Source organism: Pleurodeles waltl, chromosome 7, assembly GCF_031143425.1.
Source record: "Pleurodeles waltl isolate 20211129_DDA chromosome 7, aPleWal1.hap1.20221129, whole genome shotgun sequence".
NCBI classification, from domain to species: Eukaryota; Metazoa; Chordata; class Amphibia; order Caudata; family Salamandridae; genus Pleurodeles; species Pleurodeles waltl.
Genome location: NC_090446.1, coordinates 1068059124 through 1068083847, shown reverse-complemented (window position 1 = coordinate 1068083847; position 24724 = coordinate 1068059124). Strand labels below are relative to the sequence as shown.

The 24724-nt window shown below is 43.1% G+C and overlaps 1 protein-coding gene across 3 annotated transcripts in view; it reads left to right on the top strand.

Moving 5' to 3' along the window:
* The window catches only part of SCPEP1 (serine carboxypeptidase 1), a 196165-nt gene that overhangs the window by 10118 nt on the left and 161323 nt on the right, over nucleotides 1–24724 (top strand). For all 3 annotated transcript variants that reach the window (XM_069200008.1, XM_069200007.1, XM_069200006.1), the window contains exons 2-4: nucleotides 1019–1158; nucleotides 4830–4919; nucleotides 14338–14493. In XM_069200008.1, coding sequence (XP_069056109.1) covers nucleotides 1084–1158; nucleotides 4830–4919; nucleotides 14338–14493 — 321 coding nt within the window. In that variant the 5' untranslated portion in view covers nucleotides 1019–1083. The remainder of the gene's footprint in view (nucleotides 1–1018; nucleotides 1159–4829; nucleotides 4920–14337; nucleotides 14494–24724) is intronic.

Sequence of the window (24724 nt, the reverse complement as noted above, 5' to 3'; positions counted from 1 at the left end):
ACCTGAGATAAATCCCAAGAAGACGTAATTTCCTTTGAAAGATAGCTGCAATCATATACATTATCTTTGCACTCCAAAGAAGAAAATCATCTCTTTGTAGCAGCAAGACTACAATTTGTCAGTGAAGGTCCTGTTAAGAAACTGAGGAGCATCAGCGGATAATAAATTAACTTACCAATTGGAAGGGAGGTTACGTTTTGACTGCTTTTACTTGATGTGCCAAAAACTAGCAGTGTTAACAATGGTTAGCGGGGCAGACAAGATGTTGTTTTTATTTCTTGCCTGTCTAAAAGTCCCTGATTGTCTTGCAACCTTTAACCCTAAGGCACCTCCTGGGCAGTAATCCGCAGCAGACCGGGCATTCCACTACCTCCAACTGTTCATCTGTACATAGCTTATGTGGTTTCCATTGTGTGTACTATACACAAAAACATTTACAAATTTGAAAATCTTTACTATACTCTGTATAGTAAAGATTTTCAAATTTGTAAATGTTTTTAAAATGGTATTTCGACATTGTCTTATTATCATGATACAAAAGAATGGTCACTTGCTACTTCAACAATGGGAGTACACACATAAACATTCAGAGTTTTAAATAACTAAGACTCGTATAATCCTATAACTTGGCAATTATAACTAGTTTTATGATGGAAATCATTAACTGAGAATAATCATTTTACCAGTCCTGTATAGCCATTGAGATGGACGTTTAATGTTTCTTGCACAATTTCATGTGCACGTTTAGAACCGAGGTCAACTGTTTGTGTTTTTTGCTCAAACAAACTGAAGGAAAGCATTGAATTAAGGTTGCTTGTGGTTAGTGCAGTTACCACAATTAAAGAAAGTGCCATTTGCTTTTCAGTGTGACGAGCTAAACGTTTTCAAAATAAAGGTGTTGCGTTTTAGTTAATGCTTGCTGATTTATGCTGCACAGCGGTTGAATTTTAGCAGTTTTCAGAACAATATACATTTTTTTCACCAAACTGAGGAGACGGGTTCTTTGTCTTGCCTCTAGGTGCGACGATTAGAACAGAAGACAAAGAAGCATGGGGATATGTTCGCGTGAGAAGCGATGCATACATGTTCTGGTGGCTGTATTATGCTAATAACCCCACAAAGAGTTACACCGAATTACCTCTAGTTATGTGGCTTCAGGTAAGAATTATTAAATGTACATTTGTAACAAACCTAGGAGACCCTTTTCACAGAGGCTTTTGCAGGAAAAATGTAGGTAAAAGTTATTGTCCTGTAAGCTGTTTGACATATAGCCTTGTTTTAAGGTTTACTGCAAAACGTAACATTCAGTGATTCATGCCTGTAGGCTTTCAATGTTGTTTGCTATTCAAGATGCCTTTGATGCATACTTGGCTCTTTAGTTGTGCAATAGTTATGCAAATCATTCATTAACTAACCTACTGCTCAGATTGTAGTTATTGTTTGCACATATTCCTTAGTTTACTGATATATATATTTCTAGTTTTCTTACAGGTTTACATTTAGAATGGGTGAAGAGAAAAGTAATAGGTCTTTGTGTGTTACCTAACCCATTATACCACTGATGAGCAGTTTCTCTCGTGGCCGATTGCTAATGGAGCTAAAATTTGCAGAGAAGCATTTTCATAAATTTGACACTTTTCTCTGAATTTTTTCTGGATTTTTTTCTGATCAGTTATCCTACTGGCATTATTTAGTAGTAATTCTCATCCAATTAGTTATCCAAAATTGTTTTTATTATTCAAGTGGTATCTGCTGTGAATGCTGATGGCATCAGACTCTTCACCGCTTTCTCGTGGGAGTGGGAAGTATATCTCTAACATAATTTCAGGTTGAGTGAATGCCTCGTGTGCTTACCTTCATGGTATTTACTTAGTATCTGCTGTAAAACCCTCCAACACAAAACGCTGTTAAAATTGAGTCCTGTTGTTTTAATCAGTGGTTAGTAATGTCGGCACAATTGTATTTATGCTGTCTGTCTATCCATAAAGCTTTTTCAGAAGAAAGGAACAATTCCCAGGTTCCTGAGGTGGATGGTGGTGATGTAAGCGAGGGAAGAGATTGCGTGTAAGATGGTGCATAGGAGAGTTGTCTAGCTACCATTTGTGGGTGAAATGAATTGAATCGTTTTCTTGGTGTGGAAAAAATGTTTCCATGATAACACGTCCTTCCCTCACACTAGTTTAAAACTAGGTGTATTGGGACTTGTTTCCCACAATACATCATTTAGGCTTACTTTTTATTTAGGGAAAAGTTCAGTAAGTGGGAATTCATTGCAAGTGTTCATGAAAATTCTCGAAGGCCAGGCTTTTTTTGGCATGCACCACAGTTGCATTACCCACTAAATTGGGAATATCCATTTCTGTACATGTAGACCCCACTTAAAGGTATTGGAAGGTTTGACATACCTATGCAGTCATAAGTGCAATCTGTGAACCGAAATATTTGTAAATAATGATTTTGTGAATCTGGGGTTGGAGTTTCAGGAGCATAGATTATAGTTTGTGTCTATGTGTAGGTTATACTTGTATAAAAGGTTTGGAGGAGTGTGCTTTAAGAATGTTTCACTGCAATTCTGCTAAGTTTCAAGTAGCTTTTTCTAAACTATACTTAATATAGTTTTCAAATCTTTGTGCTGATGTGTAATGAGGCAGTAAAACAGGGGAAGCCTCCTTATAATCTGCCAGGTACCAGGTGCAATTAACACTTATAGAACAATGGTCTTTTGCTATAGAAACAACAGTTAGTTCAAAAGTCATATCACAACAAATCTATAATTCAAAACATTTCTGTATAAAAAGAGATTTGCAGGACAAGGAAAATACAGACTTTCAAGTTGTGTAAAATGAGTTACTAAAGTGCTTGTTGCTTATATGTTCTCACATGGTTTAAAATGTAGTAGAAAATACAAAGTATAAAAATAGCACAACAATGAGACCAAACAAATTGACTCCGACAGACTTTGTCAGTACAGAATTTTTGTACAGCACTAGGCAATTAAATCGTGACCAGGCTCCATTTGCCAAATATGTTGACGGTTTCGGCCCTGGACATTTAATGGATCATCATCAGGACTGTAGACAAGCAGCAAGCTGTGTATCATGCTGACTTGTTTCCCTTAAGAAGGAAGTTGGTGATCATGCAATAGTTAAAATGTATTTACTTGAGCAGGGCCGTCTTCAGCACTGGTGGCACCCAGTGTGACAATGATTGTAGCCCCTGTCCCTCCCAGCCCCCCCCCACCCAGTGATCACCTCCGCCATGGATTCCCTCTCTACCACCGTTTAACAGGGCCACTCAAGTCACCATAACCACTCTCTCAGAAGCATTTAATTAATTAGTTTTATGGCATCACTCACTCAGTAAAGGGTAGGGTGTCAGAGCACTAAGACAATCAATCTGGCGTGTGTAAACCGGTGTATAGGAAATGTTACATAAGACATAGGACTACAAGTTGTAGGACTCACGTCATCCATACTGGTAGGCAGTATAGTTGGAGTGCTTTTTATAGAGAAGCACAAACTCTGAATTTAAAATGTAACACCATGGTTGGTGGGTTCTCTTTAATAATAAGAATTGATTTCTACCCAAATGACTCCTTTTTGCAACATTAGGATAATGAAAGACTGGGGAGAAAAATCATAAGATAAGGCCTAATCTATAACTTGCTGTTTGCATACAACTCTTTGATGACAGTAAATAGCTTACTGTTCTATATTACGATTTTAACTTATAAACTGCAAGTAACTAAAGGACGTCTCTGGCAAATGCAGTAACACTAACCTTTTTACATTATATGCATTTTGTGATCTGCATGTTACATGTTCTTTGGAGCAGACATAGTAACCCTCTGCATTATCTTACGATGAGCCAAACTTCCACTAAAGAGAACTCCGATCTTCTCCAGAAAGAACATTAATCACAGAGTTATCTTGACATTTTTATTGTTACCTGAAAATAGCTGGAGGCAAGGAACACCAGCAGCCGGTGCTTTTAAAATCATAAGATACTTGCCAACATGGCACCCTCACCCGAAGTCAGTAGCCTGTGTGGTGGCACTGGTCGCACCGCCCTAGAGCTTGCCCCGTTTGAGAAAGCGCCACAATGAAATTGAATCTGGTCGAAGTACAGGAAACAACTCAATTCCTTTGAGTAGGCCTTGATATATTAAGGAAAACTTCAACCACTGGGGGAGCACGATAGTGTATGTAAATAGAGCAGCAGCAAGCTTCTGCTCGAGAGAACAGCTTCAGTTGGCTTCCTGACGCAAATAGATTTTTATTGCCCTTCCCTCATTGCAATAGATATGTTGCTTATACCACCTGGGATCATTGTTCTATAGATGGGCAAAGCAGCACTAGTGCCAAATGAGCACCAGCATTAGACCTCTGCTTAATTACGTTTTTGGTCTTTCAGAATTGTGGTATGTTTTGTTGCAGCACAAAATGTCAGTACATAATGTTAGTATGTTGAATTCTGGGAAAAATAAATTTGCTTTTGGATTACTCCATGAGCTCTCACAAAGATCTCGTCCCGTAAAAACAGTGAAACAATTAATACAAGTATTATTAAATTGTTTATGCACTCAGACCAAGGACTTAACCATCAACAAATATGTTTGTATTGTTGTATAGCATGAGACAAAACCCAGTAGTGCAGGATTCACTGATATTGTGCTACCAGATTCACAAATAGTGTAAGATTTACAAATGAAAAGTGTACGTGTCTGGATGGACTTCACTATTTACAGTCACTGGGCACTCATTCATGACCTATATGGTACTTAATCATAGTTGTCTTCCAGAATTAAACTTTCCGTGGCTATTTTTCAGGGAGGTCCTGGAGCTTCAGGCTGTGGCTTTGGAAACTTTGAAGAAATTGGGCCTCTTGATGCTGACCTAAAACCAAGAAACACCACTTGGGTAAACCATTGCTTTTCTGTGTTTTATTGAACAAGGGTCACATACAGTATATCCTTTGGTTATGTGTTTGATGTTTCCAATTTGAAATGAAGTAATTAAAATAAGCCAGGTTGAAAATGTTTGGCAGAGGAGAATCAATGCCACAAATTGGCAGAGCTGCCTCTCACAGTTGTGTCCTCAGTTACAGTCAGAAGAACTGCTTGGCTTCCAATGCCGTAGCCTCAGATGTCCACCACTGGACTGCAACACAGTGGTAGTTGCCTTGCCCTATTTAAGGCACGGCTACCATCACTGGATTTTCCTGCACCTTGCATAGTGGACCCTGGCAGGGACACATTATTATAGCCCTCATATGTAGGGGCAGTCGAGACATTTTTGTGTTTTTTTTTTTTTTTTTTTTTTTGCTAAAGGACTTCATGTTTGTGAACTGTTTGTGTAAAATTAAAACAAGAACATAGAGTGTGTAAAATAAATAAATAAAATATACTTTGAATTCAGGCCTTCCTATAGTGAATCCAACACCCCAGGGGATGCACTGTGGACAGAGAGATCATTCTAGGCAGTTAGGGATCTCTAGATACGGGACCAGAGATGCAAAGGCCAGGGCATCGACTGATCTAGCAGGCTGGCTTAAATGACGCCCGTACTTTGACTAATCCTCCACAGTAAATGCAATGCGAAAAATGTGTAATTAGATCATTCAGTTACATCGAATTAACAAGTTAATATGCAGTATTATGAACACTTAAAAATTGTTAGCAGCATTCTCACTCTTCCATTTATCCCCCTTGTTAACAGCCTTGTTGGTTTCATAATGCGTAAACTGCTAACATTTTCCTTCCTGTTAACAGGACACAGACCTTACCCAAGCTCTCTGTCCCATTCAAAATGTTCAAACTCTTCTCCTAATATACATCCTTGTCATCTTTTGCAGTTGTTATACACCCTTCTGTCTAGCAAATAATTGTAGATTTGAGAAAACCTCCTTACTTTTCTGATGTACAACGCCCATTTCAGAAACCCAAAAGCTTGAGAATTTTGTAATTTTTAGGTTGTGCGCGCAAACGATTTTCGACCTGTTGTAAATATTCTGTGTGCTTTTAATCACTCATCTCACGCCCATCACTTTCACTCGTTTGTGGGCTTGACTTGCAAAAATACCTTGATGTCACTGGTAAATGCTTTACGTTTGTCTTGCCTTGGGGCTGTTTTGTTACCGCTTTGTAGACTGACACTCTTACATGGTTTATTGTACGATTGCCGATATACTTCAGTGTGGGCATTTTTTTTTTCTTTCTTTGGCCTCTCCCCTTCGTGCTCCTTGGTGGCCATGGCGCTCACAGCGCAAAACTGCAACGCAAACTCCATCGTTGCTATTGAAGTCCACATCAGGGGTCTCAAAATCTACTCGACAACTCGCTATGGCGAGTTTTATTTCATGAGGTCGATCTATTCTTAGCTTCCACTCGACCATTACGAGTGGGCAAAGAACAGGTGTTCTGTTCAGTTAGAAACTGAATTGGCAGTTAAGATGCCTTTAAATCTTACTCTTGTCATATTTGCTCTGTGTTCAGAGACAGAGGTCAAAAGTCAGTTTGTTTTCTTGAAATGGCAATACTTTTCCCTGTGACTGCAGAGTTCCAGGATTTTATAAGGTGAACTGCCTGACCTATGTGAAATGAAAGGCTTTTGGTATCCGGTTTTTCCAACTACTTCAACTTTACACACATTTTAAAATATATCTCAGTAGCTGTGAAAGACCATTTTTTTCTACTTCTGTGTGATGAAAAAAATATTTAGTAGGATGAAAAACAAGGCAGAACACTTTACTAGGTGATAGGCAAATGATAAAAGTTTTCTGAAACCCAATTTTCAAATATTGTTAATACACTATATTGTTTTATCAGTAAAGCAGAAAGTTAGTGGGGAGATTTTTGGACATTTCTTGGAAAGTTACTGTCTGTAAATGACAGTGCACTACCACATCATGCTTTAGTAATATATTTATTAAAAGTGAGTATTTAAACATAAACTGAGAAACACTCCTGTCCTGATGGCAAAGCCATTAGTTAACCAAGAGGCACATATAGGGATCATGTGTACCCTATATGTGTACTAGATGTATTATAAATGGAGCAAACGTTTAGTGTATTTAATTAAAAGAAAAAGAGGATTTTTTTTTTTTTTACAGCACAATAAACGTGCATATTTGAAAGTGCACTCATATGTGAGAATGAAGAAAAAGGCAACGGTAAAATACAATATTTGCCCAGGATCACACAATTTGAGACCTGTTTCTGGGTCAAGTACATTACAGTTAGGTCGATTATTCAAGATAATCGACCTGCAGGTCTAGTAACATTTTTATGATTTTTTCGAGGCCTGTCACATTGTTCACACTGTTACCTAATCAGAGTCCTTTCTTTTGGCACTCCCCTTTACACTCCACAGCTTTCACATAAACACTTGTAATTGTTAAATGTTTTACATAAAAAAAAAATAAAAAAAAGAAACTGACAGCAGCTCGCCCAATTCAGCAGGAGAGCTGATACTGCAATATTCACTGCACTTGGAAAACTCGCCCCATAATGCTTTGCAAGCATTCTTTTACAAAAACATTTTTTGCCTATAACTCAGCCCGTGGTGGTCCTAGAACAATGGGACCACCACCAAAACGTTCACGACAACCTGCTCTTTCTGTCTACATCATCTTTGCCCCCCCCCCGCCCCAAAAAAAAAAAAAAAATTAGTAACCCCTCCTTCCATTCTGTGTTTGTTTAAGCTCGCTATGGATGAAACTTTTGATTTACAGCTGAGGGTAGTTTGTGTTTTAAGGACCTTGTTTGTAATATCAGTGCAGTAGGTCTGCCAGCCCTGAAAATGTGCAATGCACTGCACCCTCTAAGGGCTAAAAAGATTCTTGTGCTGCATTATTTTCCGCCATTCTGTTTTCATGTGGTTATGTCCTCTAGGGTTACGTGATCATGTTTCTTATAAATGCTATTTTAAATTTGGTGTCTGCTAAGGGCTGTTCTGAGCATTACAGTCAACATACTACAATATTAGTAGCACTTGTAAACTCACCCCATAATGCTTTGCAAGCATTGTTTTACAAAACATTTTGTCCATAACTCAGCCTGTGGTGGTCCTAGGCCAGAGGGACTTCCACCAAAACGTTCATGACAAGTGCTCTTTCTATCTACATCATCTCTAGGTCCCTGCACTAGGTTAGGGGGGGAAGCCAAAATAATAACCTCTCCCACCATTGAGTGTCTTTTGAAGCTCTTGCATGGCTGAAACTTTGTTTTACAGCTGGGAGTAGTTTGTGTTTCTAAGGTCTTGTTTGTAATATCATTGTGGTAGGCCTGCTAGCCTTCAAAATGTGTAATGCACTAGGCCCTTTAGGGGCTAAATATATGCTTTCACTGCATTATTTTCTTTGGTTTTCTTTTCATGTGGTTTTGCCCTCTTGGGGCCAACTATATGGTTGCATGACCATGTTTCTTATAATAGCTATTTTAGGGGGTGTTTTGAGCATTACAGTCAACATAATACAATATTGACGACACTCGAAAACTCTCCCCATAATGCTTTGCAGGGCATTCCTTTTCCAAAACATTTTTGCTCATAACTCAGCTGGTGGTGGTCCTAGGACAATGGTACCACCTTCAAAACGTGCTCACCACAACGTGCTCTTTCTGTCTAGATCATCTCTGGGTCCCCACACTAGATTAGTGGTGACCTCAAAATATTAACCCACCCCACCATTCAGTGTATTTGTAAGCTCCCTTATGACTGGAACGTTTGTTTTGCACCTGGAAGCAGTTTGTGTTTTAAGGGCCTTGTGTGCAAAAAATTTCCAGTAGTCCTACTAGCCCTTTAGTTATATGCAGGGACACTGGAAGTATATGGCATAAAGGACCAAAATATGTGCATTGTCGACCAATTAGCGTGGCAAAAGAAGTCCAGTGATAAATTTACAATGCCAATAGCTCCAGTTCAAGTAAATGCGAGATCTTTTGCATTGAAAATGCTTGTTACTGTTTCTTGTGAAGCAAAGTAGACAGTATCGCCTGCATTGAAGGACCAAACATATATATAATCACTCGTGCACAAAGCAAAGAACTTACTTCTTTGCTAACAATAAATTTCCACTTTTCCAACTTGCGACCGTTATCTAATTTAGTAATTGTGGAATTTCTATAGAATATTTGCCAACCTGCTAGTCAGTTCATGGTTTATGGGAGGATTCATGCTCTTACTTTGTCTTTGTGGACAAATTCTGATGATAACCATTGACAAATACCCCAAATTGTCAGTAAGATGACAAAACTACAATATCTTGAAGAATGCAATATTGTGAAAAATTCTGAAACGTTACTGTCTTCCTTCAGCAGTGCGTCATAAGAGTCTTCTTCTGAGCCTAAGGTAAATAAAGAAAGCACCCTGAATCAAAATAGATTCCATAAAAATAGTGGCTTTTCCGGTTGTGCATTGGTGGGTTTGCCTTTCAATGTACTGTGTTGCCTTACTGGTGTGCAAGGGAAAAGTTTGCAATTGACAATATCCAGGAGGAGGAGGTGAAATATTTAGTTCAACCTGATAATCACAAGATAACTGACTATTATGCTGTTTAAATGTAACTGCGTAAACAAGAGGGCCTTATTGGGTCTCAACCAAACGGCTCCTGAGGTTTTTCCTTCACCTGTCCATGCTTTCAGGTCCAAAAGGTTAAGAGGGGAGATAGAAGTCAGATGAGATGAGATTCTTCCCCACCAATCACTCTGTCTCCAACAATTGTAATCATGGAAAATCAATTCTTACATGGTGGCCCCTTGGCAGTTGCACTTGGGGATGCGGCTACTACTATTACTGCCACACCAATCGGGCGGTTAGGGGAGTTAACCCCCTCAGGAGTCTATGAAACCCCCAAGCAATCGAAGACCATGAAAGGCATTTATCTGCATCAACAAAACTCACATACCTCAATTAGTTCATCTAACCCTGACTCTGAGAAGGAAGTCATTGATGAAACTGGGGACTTAGAGAAATCCAAAAATCCCTCAAAGAGTCATGGCTGTAGGTTCTATTCCTTTCCAGTTTATAGTCTAGAAAATATGGAGTCAGGATCATTGAAGACGATCTCCCGACCCAATAAGGGGGTCAAGTGTAGGTGACAGACGTCAGACAGAAAGAACCAATGTGACAGTCTCAGTGGAAAATCAAAGGACACAGGTTAGGGAAACCCTACAACCATTGGCTGTAAGCAGTGTGAACGATATGTAGGCCGCAAGTTTGAATTAGATGTAGGCAACAGTAATGGCACTCCACTTTCACTCTAATAAAATGAATATCCAGGTAGATTTGTTAAACACATTGGTCGTGCTTGTCTCTGGAATTGATGACAAGCTAGAAGAACTAAACTCCCTGATAACAAGGGCCCAAACGAAACAGGTCAATGATTTTACCATCTGCTCATGTAAAGAGGTGGTAGACAGATTGTCCCAATTGCCGATAACCTTGGAAGGAATATTAAGAGAGGTCTGTACTACTTAAGTTAAGGAGCGTACAAATGTTAATTCAGTAGCTAACATGCTGACACCCATTCCATCTGCAGGAAGCATGAAAAGGATAGTCAGCATATCGATCAAGTAGACCGTCTGGAAGAATAGACCCTGTAGAGAACAGTGTTAAAAGTTCTGCTGTAAAAGCCATCAAAGAGCCTCCTGAGGCCTTGGCGTATCCATTAGATCTAAGGAAACCTGAAAAGCCTCTGCCATTGCAACTGACAAAGCTAGAGAGAGAACGTGCAAGAAAGGGCAGGAAGTCTGGTCAGTCTTTCTGCACAGATGTCACAAAGACTACAGTGGCCCCTACAGAGGTTCCAAGTAAGAAATACAAGATATCAAGGGGAAGGCAAAAATCAGATGGTACTCCTTGGCCTGCCACAACAGCATGGGCAACTAATGTTCCTGAACTATAAGGCACTCTCTCAATGTCTTTGACATCGCAGGAACATAGAACATCTCCACTTCCAAAAGGCCCCATGGAGGAAAATGCAAGCCTTTCTGGTGGTCCGCCACATGCGACCCCAGAGAACTGTACGGATGGAGGGGGTCAGTTCCATAATCCTGAAAAATGTAAAGACACCAAGAAGAGGACATACTATATCGCAGCAGTTAAATCTGTCAAATTATCAAAATCCAATTACTCAGGAGCAGGAACTTCTGTTGCTCTAGATCCCTGAATTTATTTCAAGAACCCCCTCTGAAGTGCTCAATCTTTCTACTATTCTAAAACTCGTACAAGCACTTCCTGATCTTAATCAGGTGTCCTCAGAAGATATTACAGCTTTAAAGTGCATTCAAACAAGAGGTAGTCGGCATACAGATCCAACGCTGGTCATCTTTTTGTCCCCTGATCTGCTTAAGCAAATCTTTGAAAGGAGATATTACCTGAGAGCCCGGGGCACCGAGGTGACCATATACCAAGGAGATAGATATCCAAACCCATTTTTGGAGGAGAGGCAGTTCAATAAGGACACAGTTGTACCATGGTCTGTTCTACGTGGAGGTAGCGGAACACCTGATTTCAGTGAAGCCAATAAAGGAAAAATCAATAAAAAGTTAGTAGTGCAGTCTCCCCTAAGAGTTCAAATATGGATGGAAAGAGGAGGGGCGAATGTACAGTCACATGGTGAATGCCTGGCATAACTGCATGTTGTTGCACTGGGGCAGCTCGTGCTGTGTTAGTATTTATTGTTTGCATAACAAACTGTACTAATATTCTGTATATTGTCGTGAACTCTATATATAAGTAGTGAACCTCTGCTACCGCTAAGGTTGCTGCATCAGGGTGTGGTGTATATGTGGGCAATAAAGACCAGGTTGGGCCAGCGTTGCTTAGAGGACCTAACCTAACATCTAACATAATATTGTATGTGGTAGGGCGCCATCAAGCCTATTTATTATGGTTTTGATAAGATAAAGGTATTTCTAAATATGCATATGCTTTGTATTAAGCAGGTATATTTGCAGGTGTGTAGTGGTGAAATTTATTTGTGTTCCCATCTACTGCTGGAAAGGTGACCCAAGAATAAAACAACTCTGTTCTTTAGGCTGGATGAGCCTTAACAACAAATGTGACTAGACCCCACCTAGGCCATTGGGCCATTTGCCAATAAATGAGCAGTTAGGGGAGGTCACATATTTACTGCAATTGCAATTGGGTTCGCCATCTTAATGGGAGAGATAAGGACACCAAGTGGTGATTAGTCCTTTTAAGGTTCAAGCTTGAACAACCTACAGCTCAAGATAGGTGTTACCTATTTAGCTGAGGAGGAAATCCTCAATACCACGGATGTCTCCGTATAGATAGTATTGAGGTGTCTTTAGCCTTAAACGAGAAAGAGATACTCTGGAGGATACGAATATTAGTGCCTGACCAAACGTTGGTGGTGCCATGTCGCGTAAGTTCTCATTATGCTAAAGAGGCTACTGATTTTAGAAGATAGGATCACATGGATTGTGGCTACTAAGTATGATTCCACACCACAAGAAGCCTGTCGGCCTAATCTGGGTTCTCCGGCTAACTAGCAGCGCATCATCTCTAACCGCAATGATTTGGCATCTAGGCGCATGACAAGAAAGACTCCTCCGGTGAATCGTGGTCAATCAATTCTCATCCCTTTCAGTTACCTAAAGTCTTATATAGGCAAAGACAACAGAGGCAGAATAAAGGGCCAGATGTAGCAAAGTGTTTGCGCCTCGCAAACAGTGAAAAACGCCGTTTGCGAGGCGCAAAAGCCTCTTTGCTATGCAGAAATGCATTTTGCGAGTCGGATCCGACTCGCAAAATGCATTTCCGACTCGCAAATAGGAAGGGGTGTTCCCTTCCTTTTTGCGACTCGCAATGCTATTCAATTTCATGAAATCGCAGTTACCATCCACTTGAAGTGGATGGTAACCCAGTCGCAAACGGGAAGGGGTCCCCACGGGACCTCTTCCCCTTTGTGAATGGAAACAAAAATAATTTTTCAGAGCAGGCAGTGGTCCTATGGACCACTGCCTGCTCTGAAAAATACAGAAACAAAAGGTTTCGTTTTTTTTTTCCTAAGTGCAGCTCGTTTTCCTTTAAGGAAAACGGGCTGCAGATAGAAAAAAAAACTGCTTTATTAAAAAGCAGTCACGGACATGGTGGTCTGCTGACTCCAGCAGGCCACCATCCCCGTGAGTGCCCATACTCGCAATGGGGTCGCAAACTGCGACCCACCCCATTAATATTAATGAGGTGGGTCTTTGCGACCCCATTGCGAGTTGCAGAAGGTGTCTGAGACACCTTTCGGCATACCAAATTGCGAGTTGCAATTTGCGAGTCGCTCGGACTCGCAAATTGCAAGTCGCAATTTGTTTTTTTCCTACATCTGGCCCATAGTTCGATAAGGATTTATTGAAGTAACTGCATCTTAGATAAAAAGGCATGTGTTGCAATAACAAGGATGATAAAACACAATAAAAACAAGCATGTGACCAACAGAGTAAAACACAAAAACAGTCCTACCATACTGTCACTAGGAGTGATATGTATTTCTGCTACCTACACTAGGTTTGAGCACAGCGTAATAAGCCTAAACTGCCATTCACGTTTCCTCCCTGGGGGTATATCATCCCTCATACCTCAGGAAAGAAGCCTGTAGTCTAGAGAGACACCGTCCCCATGTGGATCAGGGGTCGGGCTGTCTAGGCAAGTAGCTGCAGCGAAGCAATCGGCATACAGTCGTGGCCATATGACTGGAATCGCCCTCTAATGTGCCTGGGACAAAGTGGTGTTTTATAATAAAACAGCTGACATTCGAAGAAATGGTCCCCACGTATGAGTGTGTGTGCTTTTCTGTGAATGTTGGAGACACAACATACCACATTTGTCGGCAACCCTATCTGACTGTAGCCCTGGAGAAAGCACAAAGGGAAATAAATGTCCTACTAAGGCCTTGATGATTTCCTAGGCGAAAGTACAATGAGATAAAGAAAATAAAACCGCACCGCAAATGTAGCTATTGCTAGAAAAATAAAGCAATGCTGAATAAAATGTAACAGGGTTAAAGTGCACAGCAGCAGGCCTAGTTAGCTTAAAACACCGTGTCTAAAGTATGGCTAAAATAGCTATACAACACTACAAGGTGAAAAAGAAACTGAGTTTTCATTGTCTTTAAAACTCACACTTGTATCAGGTGGCAACAATTCCACATTTTATCTTTCTGGCTGGAACACTAGCATCATTAATACTTCACGTTAACTGTAGAATTCATACTGTTTGTATACAGGCACATATCCTACCCAACTATTTAAAGCCTAAGCACAAAGTTCATAAAGTTCAGTTGGTGTTGTTTGTCGTAACCATTTTCTTTTCTGTGGTACAGGTTCGGGAGGCCAGTGTCTTGTTTGTGGACAATCCTGTGGGCACCGGATTCAGCTACGCAAACAGCAGTCAAGCGTTTGCAAAAGATATTAATACAGTAGCTTCTGATATGCTGGTACTTCTGAAAGAATTTTTTGGTGCTCAACCAGAGTTTCAGGTAATGGCATTTCTACCAATTGATAATGTTGAAACTATCAAGATTGTATGGTAAACAGTTGTCCATTTCACATTTGTGTCAGGAAAAACATTGCAAAGGAACCTATATTATAAAACTGTTTGTAGACTGGCTCATCTACATAAACATCTGTGCTTATTGTAGTAAGTAATAGCCTTGTAGTCTTTTATAGAAACAGTAACCTGTGTATGATTGCAAAAGATAGGTGCTTATTAGTAAATAAATATTAGTATGTTGATGAAGTGTGGAAACATCGCGTTGAAAGTGTCTTAGAAAAGCAGTTGAAATGGTACTTAACAACATTCCCTATACTCTGTTTGGTGATACAGTGGTTTGCTTTTTCCCATGGCCTACAAATGCCCCACGATTTCTTACATCAAAATGATTGATATAAGGGATAAAGGTACCCATCTGTAACTCAGGATGTCCATTACCATATTAAAAAAACAGATGATGGACGGAATGCAGAGCAAATCAAACATCCCCCCCTTAGTCACAGACCTGGGTTTAATCCATCAGCTTTTTTGCTTGCCATTCCATTCCCGTTTGGACCCAGCCATCTGCAAATCAGTCTTGACCCTGTTCCCCATGGAAACAGTCCAGCCCAAACTGCTAGGCCAGGTCTTCCTTGGACCAGAAACAACCATCCTGGGACCGGTTTCAAGGTATCACCCTTCCTCAGCCAGGCTAGCTTGAATCTGGTGGCATATTAAGCATGGGACCCATGTCTGGGCATACCCTTCCCACTTGGGTCGAAAAATACAAAAACAACAGATGATGGACGGAATGCAGAGCAAATCAAACATTCACCCCCAGTCACAGATCTGGGTTTAATCAATCATTTTTTTTTGCTTGCCGTGACTATATTGAGGCACAGGGCCATAGTCCATGGTGACTTTATTCGTCACAGAATTCCAGATGACTTGAAATGTCCTTAATAACAAAGTATAACAATGTTTTAGTCAGTGGCGGCCGGTAATTTTAGGAGGGAGGGGGGCAGGTGGGAAGCACACTCACACTCATTCATTCACACACGCACATCCATTCACAACACTCATCAACATTCCACCATACACACATGCACCAAACATTAATTTAAAAAAACACACACACTTACCTTCAGCTCGTAGGTCCCAGGAGGGTTGGGTCTGCTGCCTTCCCTCACTGGCTGACCTTAGGTCTGCCAATGAGGGAAGGCAGCAGTCCCAACCTCGTCACAGAGTGGGATGGGGTCAGTGAGACTATAGACCCCTCCCCACTCTGACGATGTGTCACTGATTGACACTCGCCCTGGTTGCTTCAGGGCTTAAACCAGAGGCGCCAAGGTTGGAGTCAGTGGGTGACACTTCCCCTCGTCCCCGAAGGGGAGGGCCTCGAGGCACCTTTGCCGAGCCGAGGAGGTCACGACCATAGGAGCTATGACCTGTTCAGCCCTGCAAAGTTCAGCTCGGGCAGCCCCGGAGTCTGCGCAAATCACGCATGTCTCGCTCCTGCCTGCCTGAGCTGAACATGAAGAGTGTCTGTCAGGCTGACCTTTGTTCAGCCTGACAGGCACTGTTCATGAGGGACAAAAGGTGGGGGGGCGTGGCCCCTCCACCCTAAAGGACGGGCTGCGGCTGGTTTTAGTCCAAATAATACGCAGTCCTCTTGTCCACTCCAAATCAACAAACATTACGTAGCTCACCACAGGGTCCCGGCAACGCTTTCTGCTGGCTCTGCCTTTATAGCTCATAGCACTTTTTCATGTTGGAATGGTTAATAGTGAAATAACAGCTTCCTGTCCCAGAATGGTGCAGGTTAATAGAACTAGTACTTGCTGAAGGTGTCTCAACCTAAGTTGGGTCTCTTGGCTGTCAGGAACGAATCTTTAGCACAGATTTATCCAAGAAACAACAAAACAGTTCTTTCAAGGTTAAAGGTTGGTAGAAGTGCCAGTTTGTTTGCTCCACTATTCTTCCCTTGTGACACCATTTTTTTAAAATTTCTTTAACGGAGCAGCGCTTCTCCTTTTTGCATATGACAGCCTTTTCCTTCCCAGAGATAACCAGGAAAGTTGGAACATGGGGCCACAAAGCACTGTCTCTATTAAGCGATAGTTATACAAATAGGTGATGGCAGAACCCTTGAAATTTGTTTTGAGGCAAGACACATTTTTGGCTCCGTTGTTCAGAATAAAATGAAATGCAAGTATTTTCAGCTAAGTCAAGTCCTTAGAAGTCAAATAGTACTGATGTAGGTGTTAATAACTAGGGCATTCAAAACAGCCGAAAGCGCAAGCTGCCCTGAACTATCAGTCAGAGAGTATGAATTTAAATCCTGGACAAGCATTGCCCAGACCCATTTCGTTTTTGTGCTTCTATCTACTTTTTGTTGCGCTGCAGTCATACAATTTAAGGGGAAATCAGAGCCTCACCAGCTTGTTCCTACCAGAGTAAAAAATAAATGAAAAGGCCCATTTCATCGATATGTAGTTGACTAGAGCATATTATGAAAATTAGACATATACATATGGCGCTTGAAAGTGTAGCTTTAATTGCTGAATATTTGTGATCGCGCATTCCCCTTCAGAATGTGCATCCTGATTGCCTCAGGAAAACGAAAAACATTCCTCTCCAAATTATACCTATAACGAGCCTGACGACCGAAGACAGGGAAAGGCTGGGGGGGCCCAGTGACTGTGGCGGAGGTCAGTGAAGCTATAGCGCAATTAGCCCCTGGGAACAAATGGCCTCCCCATGGACTTTTACAAAAAATTCGAGAAACAACTGGCCCCCCAGCTGGTAGAGATGTATACAGAAGCGCTACAGAATGGGATAATGCCGTGCACCATGAGAGAGGCAATAGTTATCCCACTCCCTAAGACAAAATACAGGCAACCCTCGGTAACCGACTCCCGCCCCTTGTCAATGCTAAACAGTGATTTTAAAATACTAAGCAAGATCTTGGCCAACCGTCTACTCCACCACGTACCAACTCTGGTACATGAAGATCAGAATGGTTTCATTCCGAATCGCAGCACCTCCTTGAACCTGAGACGTCTCTTTGCGGTCCTGAATATGCCTAGCGACGCGAGACCTGCAGCAGGGGTGTTGCTCGCGGTGGACTTTGAGAAGGCGTTCGATTCGACCAGATGGGACTACTTGAGAGCAGTGATGCTCCGTATGGGAATGGGTGAAGGTTGGGTCAGGTGGGTGGACTTACTATACGCGTCACCGCTGGAAAGAGTGAGAACAGGTAAAACGGTGTCCGACGCTTACCCAATTTACAGGGGAACCAGACAAGGTTGCCCATTGTCCTCACTGTTATTCGCCCTGGCCATCGAGCCGCTGGCGTCCCAGATGCGACAGGAAGGCGTAGGTAGAGGAGTGGAATGGGGACACCAAGAACATATCATCTCGCTATATGCTGATGATATACTTGTCAACCTTAGGGACGGAGAGAAGGATCTCCCATGGGCGTTGGGAGTGCTGGAGAACTATGGGAATATATCTGGACTTTGCCTCAACCGTAGCAAGACATGCGTGTTCCCTATGGCACCAGGCGGCGAACGCCCGACAACATGCCCTGGGGATATGATTTGGGCCCACGAACCTTTAAGTACTTGGGTATACAGGTGTTTCACGACAGGGCAGACTTGCGCGAGGGTAACCTGGGCAGAGCACTATGATCCCTGAAGTCCTCGGTTGGGTTCTGGCGCTCGCTGAAATTAACGATAATGGCCAGAGTAGCATTGTCCAAAATGGTCATGCTGCCTCGGCTCCTATACTACTTCGCTAACTTGCCCGTTCTGATACCAACAGCATGGTTTCGTGAACTAAACACCCTACTGAGGGAGCTTATATGGGATGATGGTCGTAGACGCACCTCGCTCTCGATACTATGCAGACCAACTAGCCAGGGGGGCCTAGGAGCGCTAGATTTTGAAGCCTATTCCCTGGCATCCCAGCTGCAATGGGTAGCCGGATGGCTCACTGGTAAGGGTCAGCTGGAGAGGTGTACCGCTCCAGTGGTGGAGGACATAAATTGGTTCATTGCTCGAATGACAAACAGGAAGCTCACTCCCACATGCACAGCCTGATGACAAGAGTGGCGTCAGCATGTTGGAAGAGGTGCGCGAAAAGGGCTGGAGTTGGCCCCCCGTACTCCCCGGCCCTACCCTTGGTGGTACTCTCGATTGAGGCAGGAGGGAGGAACCTGGGAGGTGTGAGCCTCGGAACCTGGAGGAGAGCAGGAATAGAAACGGTGGGAGACCTGTTTCATGAGGGAGTGCTGAGATCTTTCGCTAACCTTGTTGACAATGGAGTCTCCCCGGGACAGTTCCTTCTGTTTCATAAACTGATACATACGCTAAAAATGTGATCTCTAAACTATATCGAGTTCAAGTTGAGGATGCACTAGAGTCCCTGCGGCCACTGAGAGAGAGATGGGGGAGGATAGTCGGTAGGGAACCGTCCGATGCGGAGTGGAACAGAGCTCTGGCTTATCCCCGGTCCGTCGCTCACAGCACATGACTGAGATATATACAATATAATTACCTCCACAGAACGTACCTCACCCCACATCGACTAACAGTAATCTATGGGGGAGATCCTAGGACGTGCCCTAGATGTAAAAATGTAGACGCAAATTTTGACCACATGGTATGGACCTGCCCAGGGATCCAGCTGGGGTGGGGCGAGGTGATGTCTGACCTGTCGAGACTCCTTAATATGAACCTGACTCCGACCCCTGACATATGTCTGCTGGGCTTTGGGGATGGGCTGCCGCGGGGAAGGGTAGAGATCCGCTTTCTGAGTCTGGCCCTGGTGCTGTAGAGGAGACAGATTGCAAAGAACTGGAAGGCACATTATTGGGCTCCTTTCTATCGACCTCTCTCACATTTGGTGAAGGCCATTGTGCCCCTTCAGCACTATGACGTCACAGGTGGTTTGTAATAACATATTGGGTGCATCGTTTTTTTTATTGCATGCTTATTCTGCCGTCAGAACCGGCCTGTAATAAGACAGTAAAATGTATACAAGGAAGATTACTGCTTCACACATTTTATAATGCTATGTATTGTTTTGTTCTATAGAATGTGTGCATGCATAGCATGTTCAGTTTGCAAGCCAAAGCAGTGATATTCTGAACCGAACATCTTTCGCATCTTTTTGCTCACTCATTGGCTATGAACGTGCTGTGGTGACCATCTAAATAGGAGGAAGTACCTCTTAGATGAGTTCAATAATATTGTAGTGCTTAGAACCCTAAAGCATCTCATCTTTTTTTATATTTGATTTGTTGCATGACCTTGTGCCTTATTGTACCAGTGAGTTTTTCTTTTTCCCCCTATTATTATTATTCAGTATACTTACAAATATACTCTATTCGCTACAGTATTAATATCTGTGGTCTAATTGTTTAACATGGATTTCCATTTTCCTGTGTATGCACCAACGATTGTAGTTGACAAGGCTTCTTACAGGCATTGAGCTTGTGAACTGAAAATTGCTGTAGGAAGTGTCTAGCCACTTCTTCACCACAAGCAGAAAGCAACTCTGTGTATAAAGGCACTTCCTCCATCGAGAGCTGCATCTCTGAAAATCTGCCCATATTGTTCACAAAATTGTCTCCTGTTCCAGAGAATTTCATCCTGGTATTAATAGTTTGAGTTTTTGAGTGCATTCTGACGAGCGCACCCCTGAATGTCTGGGTATGGAATACATGCGTCCACTTCCAGGTGCAGCTGGAAAGGTTCACCATGTTAGGTCAGATAGGCACCTCAGTAGTCACTAGAGTTACACCCAGTACACTGCTTCTGGGCCTCAAAGGCTACACAACATCACTTTTATAGTTCGAATCCATAGGCAAAGATGATCCTCGGCAGTTGTTCTTTTATTGAAAATAATGAATTGGTGCACGTTAACATGACTGTCTAATCATAGACAGGGCCGCTGGAATTATGCAGCAGGGGAGGACCAAACTATGCTGCAAGGTTGACAAAATTGTGCAGAAGGGTTGACTATATTGTGTGGCACAAAAAGACACATATGTGGTCTAATTTGGCACATCTGAAGCAGTACCACGTACCTCTGTTTGCACTTTTTATATGTTTACAGTGCGTGGACAAAGGTTTCCCCTCATTAATATCAATTTAACACAAAAATACAGCAACGTGTGATGGTGTTTTAATAACCAATAACGTTTGATCCTTTTGAGTTAGAACCAGTTTCTCTGTTAGAAATTCAAATTATTCAGAAAATGATGTAGTTCGATGGCATCTGTCGCTGTAGATACGCTTGTTCTGCAATAGCTCGCCATCTGGTGTTGGGCCGGAGTGTTACAAGTTGTTTTTCTTCGAAGAAGTCTTTCGAGTCACGGGACCGAGTGACTCCTCCTTTTGTCTCCATTGCGCATGGGCGTCGACTCCATCTTCGATTGTTTTTTTTCCGCCATCGGGTTCGGACGTGTTCCTGTCGCTCCGAGTTTCGGAGCAGAAAAAATAGTTAATTTCGGAAGATTTTCGTCGGTATTGTTGCGTTCGGGATCGGCGTACTTAGATTCAACACCGCATCAAAGATCGAAGAGCTCCGGTACCCTTCGGGGTAGTTTTTCGATCCTCCGTCGGGGCCTGGTCGGCCCGACCGCGTGCTGAGGAACGCCGATGGAACGGACCCCGTTCCGTTTCTGCCCCAAATGCCACAATAAATACCCCTACACAGACCAACACTTGGTCTGCAACCTGTGCCTGTCACCTGAGCACAGCGAAGACACCTGCGAGGCCTGTCGTGCGTTCCGGTCCCGAAAAACACTCCGAGACCGTCGAGCCAGAAGACTTCAAATGGCGTCCGCACCGACAGCCCGACGGGAGTTCGAGGAACAGGAAGAGGAAGGTACCTTCTCGATCCAAGACTCAGACTCCGAAGGATTCGACGATACACAAACCATGAGTAAGACGTCGAAAACCACACAAAGAAACATTTACAAGGCCCAGGGGACGCCACTGCCACCAGGCCATGGCTCAACCCATAAAATCGGTGACCGACCGTCGGCACCGAAAAAGGCCCAAACAGTGCCGAGATCGTCCGACTCCGGTCGAGACACCGGCACGCAGCCTTCTCGGGACCGAGAAAGTGCTGGAGACAAGCCTCGACACCGAGATGCCGGTGTGGACACGGCTCGACGCCGAGACAGCGGCACCGAAACAGATCGACGCCGAGAGGTTTCGGCCCCGAAAAGGAAAAAAGTCACCTCGGAGCCGAAAAAACACGCAGACAAAGTTTCGATGCCGAAACAAACTGCAAGCGACCCAGCTTCAGGCTCTTATACAGAAGAGCACTCGCTAACCTCCCAAATGCAGAAGCATAGGTTTGAGGAAGAGCTACAAGCAACTGATGCGGACCATACGCAAAAGCGTATCTTCATTCAGCAGGGGACAGGAAAAATAAGCACCCTTCCCCCCATTAGGAGAAAGAGAAGGTTGGAGTTCCAGACGGAACAAGCACCACAACCAAAAGTGGTGAAAAGAGTTACACCACCACCCTCTCCTCCGCCCGTGATTAACGTTTCACCAGCACAAACGCCATCACACTCCCCAGCTCACACCACCATGAGCCAGGGTGACCAAGACCAGGACGCATGGGACCTATACGACGCCCCAGTGTCAGATAACAGCCCAGAGGCATACCCTACAAAACCATCTCCACCAGAAGACAGCACCGCGTACTCTCAGGTGGTGGCTAGAGCAGCACAATTTCACAACGTAAGCCTCCACTCAGAACAGGTCGAGGATGATTTCTTGTTCAACACACTCTCCTCCACCCACAGCTCCTACCAAAGCCTGCCTATGCTCCCTGGTATGCTCCGGCACGCAAAGGACATATTTAAGGACCCGGTCAAAAGTAGGGCAATCACACCAAGGGTGGAAAAAAAGTATAAGCCGCCTCCTACGGACCCGGCTTTCATCACAATACAGCTGCCACCAGACTCTGTTGTTGTAGGAGCAGCTAGGAAAAGGGCCAACTCTCACACATCTGGAGATGCACCACCCCCAGATAAAGAAAGCCGCAAGTTTGATGCAGCTGGTAAGAGAGTCGCAGCACAAGCTGCAAACCAGTGGCGCATCGCGAACTCCCAGGCACTACTTGCGCGCTATGACAGAGCCCACTGGGATGAGATGCAACATCTCATTGAACATCTGCCCAAAGACTTCCAAAATAGGGCAAAACAAGTGGTTGAGGAGGGACAGGCCATCTCCAACAACCAGATCCGCTCCTCCATGGACGCTGCAGATACAGCTGCACGGACAATTAATACATCTGTAACTATCAGAAGGCATGCATGGCTCCGAACGTCTGGATTTAAACCAGAGATTCAACAAGCAGTTCTCAATATGCCTTTTAATGAAAAAGAACTGTTCGGTCCAGAAGTGGACACAGCGATTGAGAAACTCAAAAAAGATACGGACACTGCCAAAGCCATGGGCGCACTCTACTCCCCGCAGAGCAGAGGGAATTACAGCTCATTCCGTAAAACGCCCTTTCGAGGGGGGTTTCGGGGTCAAAGCACACAAGCCAGCACCTCACAAGCCACACCGTCCAGTTACCAAGGACAGTATAGAGGAGGTTTTCGGGGACAATATAGAGGAGGGCAATTCCCTAGAAATAGAGGAAGATTCCAAAGCCCCAAAACCCCTACTACTAAACAGTGACTCACATGTCACTCACCCCCTCCACACAACACCAGTGGGGGGACGAATACGTCATTATTACAGAGCATGGGAGAAAATCACTACAGACACTTGGGTTCTAGCAATTATCCAACATGGTTACTGCATAGAATTTCTACAGTTCCCTCCAAACATACCACCAAAAGCACAAAATTTAACAACACACCATTCCAATCTCCTAGAGATAGAAGTGCAGGCACTATTGCAAAAGAATGCAATCGAATTAGTGCCAAACACACAAATAAACACAGGAGTTTACTCACTGTACTTTCTGATACCAAAGAAGGACAAAACACTGAGACCAATCCTAGACCTCAGAGTAGTCAACACTTTCATCAAATCAGACCACTTCCACATGGTCACACTACAAGAAGTATTGCCATTGCTAAAGCTGCACGACTACATGGCAACTTTAGACCTCAAGGATGCTTATTTCCATATACCAATACACCCATCGCACAGGAAATACCTAAGGTTTGTATTCAAAGGAATACATTACCAATTCAAGGTACTGCCTTTCGGATTAACAACCGCACCAAGAGTCTTTACCAAATGTCTAGCGGTAGTCGCTGCACACATCAGAAGGCAGCAAATACATGTGTTCCCATATCTAGACGACTGGCTAATCAAGGCCCATTCGTTAATAGAGTGCTCAAATCACACAAATCATATCATACAAACCCTCTTCAAACTAGGGTTCACCGTCAATTTCACAAAATCCGAAATTCTGCCACGCAAGGTACAACAATACCTGGGAGCCATAATAAACACATCAAAAGGAGTAGCCACTCCAAGTCCACAAAGAATTCAAAATTTCAACACCATCATACAACGCATGTATCCAACACAAAAGATACAAGCAAAGATGGTATTACAACTCCTAGGCATGATGTCATCATGCATAGCCATTGTCCCAAACGCAAGACTGCACATGAGGCCCTTACAACAATGCCTAGCATCACAGTGGTCTCAAGCACAGGGTCACCTTCTAGATCTGGTGTTAATAGACCGCCAAACTTACCTCTCGCTTCTGTGGTGGAACAACATAAATTTAAACAAGGGGCGGCCTTTCCAAGACCCAGTGCCACAATACGTAATAACAACAGATGCTTCCATGACAGGGTGGGGAGCACACCTCGATCAACACAGCATACAAGGACAATGGAACGTACATCAAACAAAACTGCATATCAATCACCTAGAACTTCTTGCAGTTTTTCAAGCACTAAAAGCTTTCCAACCAATAATAGTTCACAAATACATTCTCGTCAAAACAGACAACATGACAACAATGTATTATCTAAACAAGCAGGGAGGGACGCACTCCACGCAGTTAAGCCTGTTAGCACAAAAAATTTGGCATTGGGCAATTCACAACCAAATTCGCCTAATTGCACAGTTTATACCAGGGATACAAAATCAACTCGCAGACAATCTCTCTCGAGATCACCAACAGGTCCACGAATGGGAAATTCACCCCCAAATACTGAACACTTATTTCAAACT